The sequence below is a fragment of the Cervus canadensis genome, chromosome 11, assembly GCF_019320065.1.
Source record: "Cervus canadensis isolate Bull #8, Minnesota chromosome 11, ASM1932006v1, whole genome shotgun sequence".
NCBI classification, from domain to species: Eukaryota; Metazoa; Chordata; class Mammalia; order Artiodactyla; family Cervidae; genus Cervus; species Cervus canadensis.
The window spans coordinates 45,560,948-45,563,100 of NC_057396.1; the positions used below are offsets into that span (position 1 = coordinate 45,560,948).

Consider the following 2,153-nt stretch of genomic DNA (forward strand, 5'->3'; position numbering starts at 1 on the left):
ATTTTAATTCAGGAGCGTGAGGCCCCAGCACGGAGACTGTTGTTTATAGATCTCCGTCTACTTCATCAGGATGTCTGTGTATACATCTAAGTACTCCTATAGAAGGGAAAAATAGGGGGTTATCATATAAAAATTCAAATACATTCAGGCTCTGAACACTCGCAATACAGGTCAGTCCAAATGTGTATGAAATTCGGAGAAAAACAGGGCATGCGGGGTAGAAGCCTGGCTCAGCCCCTAACCAGCCTGGTACCCTTGGCTAGGGTGCTTGCTCCACTTCCTAGAGACCAGCCCTGTCCTGGGGGCGGTTAGGGGGAAGACATGACTGGACTTCCTCCTGGAGCCTCGAGAACACAGTAGGATCCTTGGCCTTGGGAGTCTAAGAAGCTTTCAACAGGGAGATGATGGGGTCAGCTGCATATGTATCCCCACTCAGAGAAGCAGGAGCCCTCTCCCGGCTGGAAGAGCAAGGACAGATCACTGCTTCCCACATCCTCAGAGCATGGGTCCTCCAGAAACTGATTCCTCGTTGTGGTGTAGTGAACCAACTGCGTCCCTGAGTTAGGGATTTCCAACAGTGATGAAATGACCTATGCGAAAGTTTAAGCAAATTAGTTTTCAGTTTTTACTAGAACACAGGGACAGAATTAGTATGGCATTATTTTTCAATTTTCCTTTTATATATTCTTATTTCAAAAAAATGTTTTCTTACAAAATATCATGGTTGCAACTAGTGGTGTGTTCTGACCCCATATTCAAGAACATAAATGTACATAATGAACACAGACTAGCATCATTTTATATTGCAAAATTTTACAATAGCTGAAGTTGTTCTGCTTTACCATTAAACTTTTACTTTATTATTCAATTCTTATATCCAAATATAATAAATAATAATAAAGATTTATTTTAATGCTATCTCCTGCAGAGAGTAGATACCGTCCCAGTGGAGAAATATAAGCCAGAGTGCAATGCTGACTCCAGGGAACAGCTCTTCTGATCCGGTGTCCTTCATCCTGCTTGGGATCCCAGGATTGGAGAATTCCCAGTTTTGGGTTGCCTTTCCATTCTGTGCCATGTATGTTGTGGCTCTAGTCGGCAATATCACTCTCCTTCATGTAATCCGAACTGATCCCACCTTGCACGAGCCCATGTACCTCTTTCTGGCCATGCTGGCTACCACTGACCTGGTCCTCTCCACTTCCACACAACCTAAAATGCTGGCCATATTCTGGTTTCACAATCATGAGATAGAATACCATGCCTGCCTCATCCAGTTGTTCTTCATCCATGCCTTTTCTTCTGTGGAGTCCGGGTTGCTCATGGCTATGGCCTTGGACCGCTACGTGGCTATCTGCTTCCCACTGCATCACTCTAGTATCCTGACTCCATCTGTCGTGGGTAAACTGGGGGCAGGTGTGATGATGAGAGGGCTGCTGTGGGTGAGTCCTTTCTGCTTCATGGTGTCCAGGATGCGCTTCTGCCCTAATCGGATCATCCCCCAGTCATACTGTGAGCACATGGCTGTGTTGAAGTTGGTGTGTGCTGACACGAGAGTAAATCGTGCGTATGGACTCTTTGCAGCCTTCTCTGTGGTTGGCTTTGATGTTATTGTCATCAGTGTATCCTATGTCATGATTCTGAGAACAGTGCTACAGTTACCCTCAAGTGAAGCCCGGCTCAAAGCTTTTGGCACATGTGCCTCTCATATCTGTGTCATCTTGGCTTTCTACATCCCGGCTCTCTTTACTTTTCTCACCCACCGCTTTGGACATCATGTGCCCCGAGTCGTACACATCATGTTTGCTATTCTCTATCTCCTGGTACCTCCCGTGCTCAACCCCATCGTCTATGGAGTTAGAACCAAACAGATCAGGGACAGGGTTATTCAAGGATGCTATGGAAAAGACCCCTGAGTCAAAGCATAGGGCTTCAACCACCCCAATCACCCCTCTGACCTGGGAATATAAATGCAGAAGTTCACCAGGATGTCACATATCGTCACAAAGTCATCTCTGTGAAAAACTGGCTCAGAGATCAGCCACCCTCCCGAAGTAAGGGGAACACTTTTCAGGATACCCTGAAAGTAATGACTGATAATGAATACAAGTTTTACCTATGTTTGATAGCTAACAGTGAATGATGTTGGATTT

The 2,153-nt window shown here is 45.4% G+C and overlaps 1 protein-coding gene across 1 annotated transcript; it reads left to right on the forward strand.

Moving 5' to 3' along the window:
* The first annotated feature begins 971 nt into the window (after positions 1-971).
* Positions 972-1,916, forward strand: LOC122450418 (olfactory receptor 52R1-like). Its single transcript, XM_043482750.1, has one exon. It carries the CDS (start codon positions 972-974, stop codon positions 1,914-1,916), a length of 945 nt encoding a protein of 314 aa, XP_043338685.1.
* The last annotated feature ends 237 nt before the right edge of the window (positions 1,917-2,153 follow it).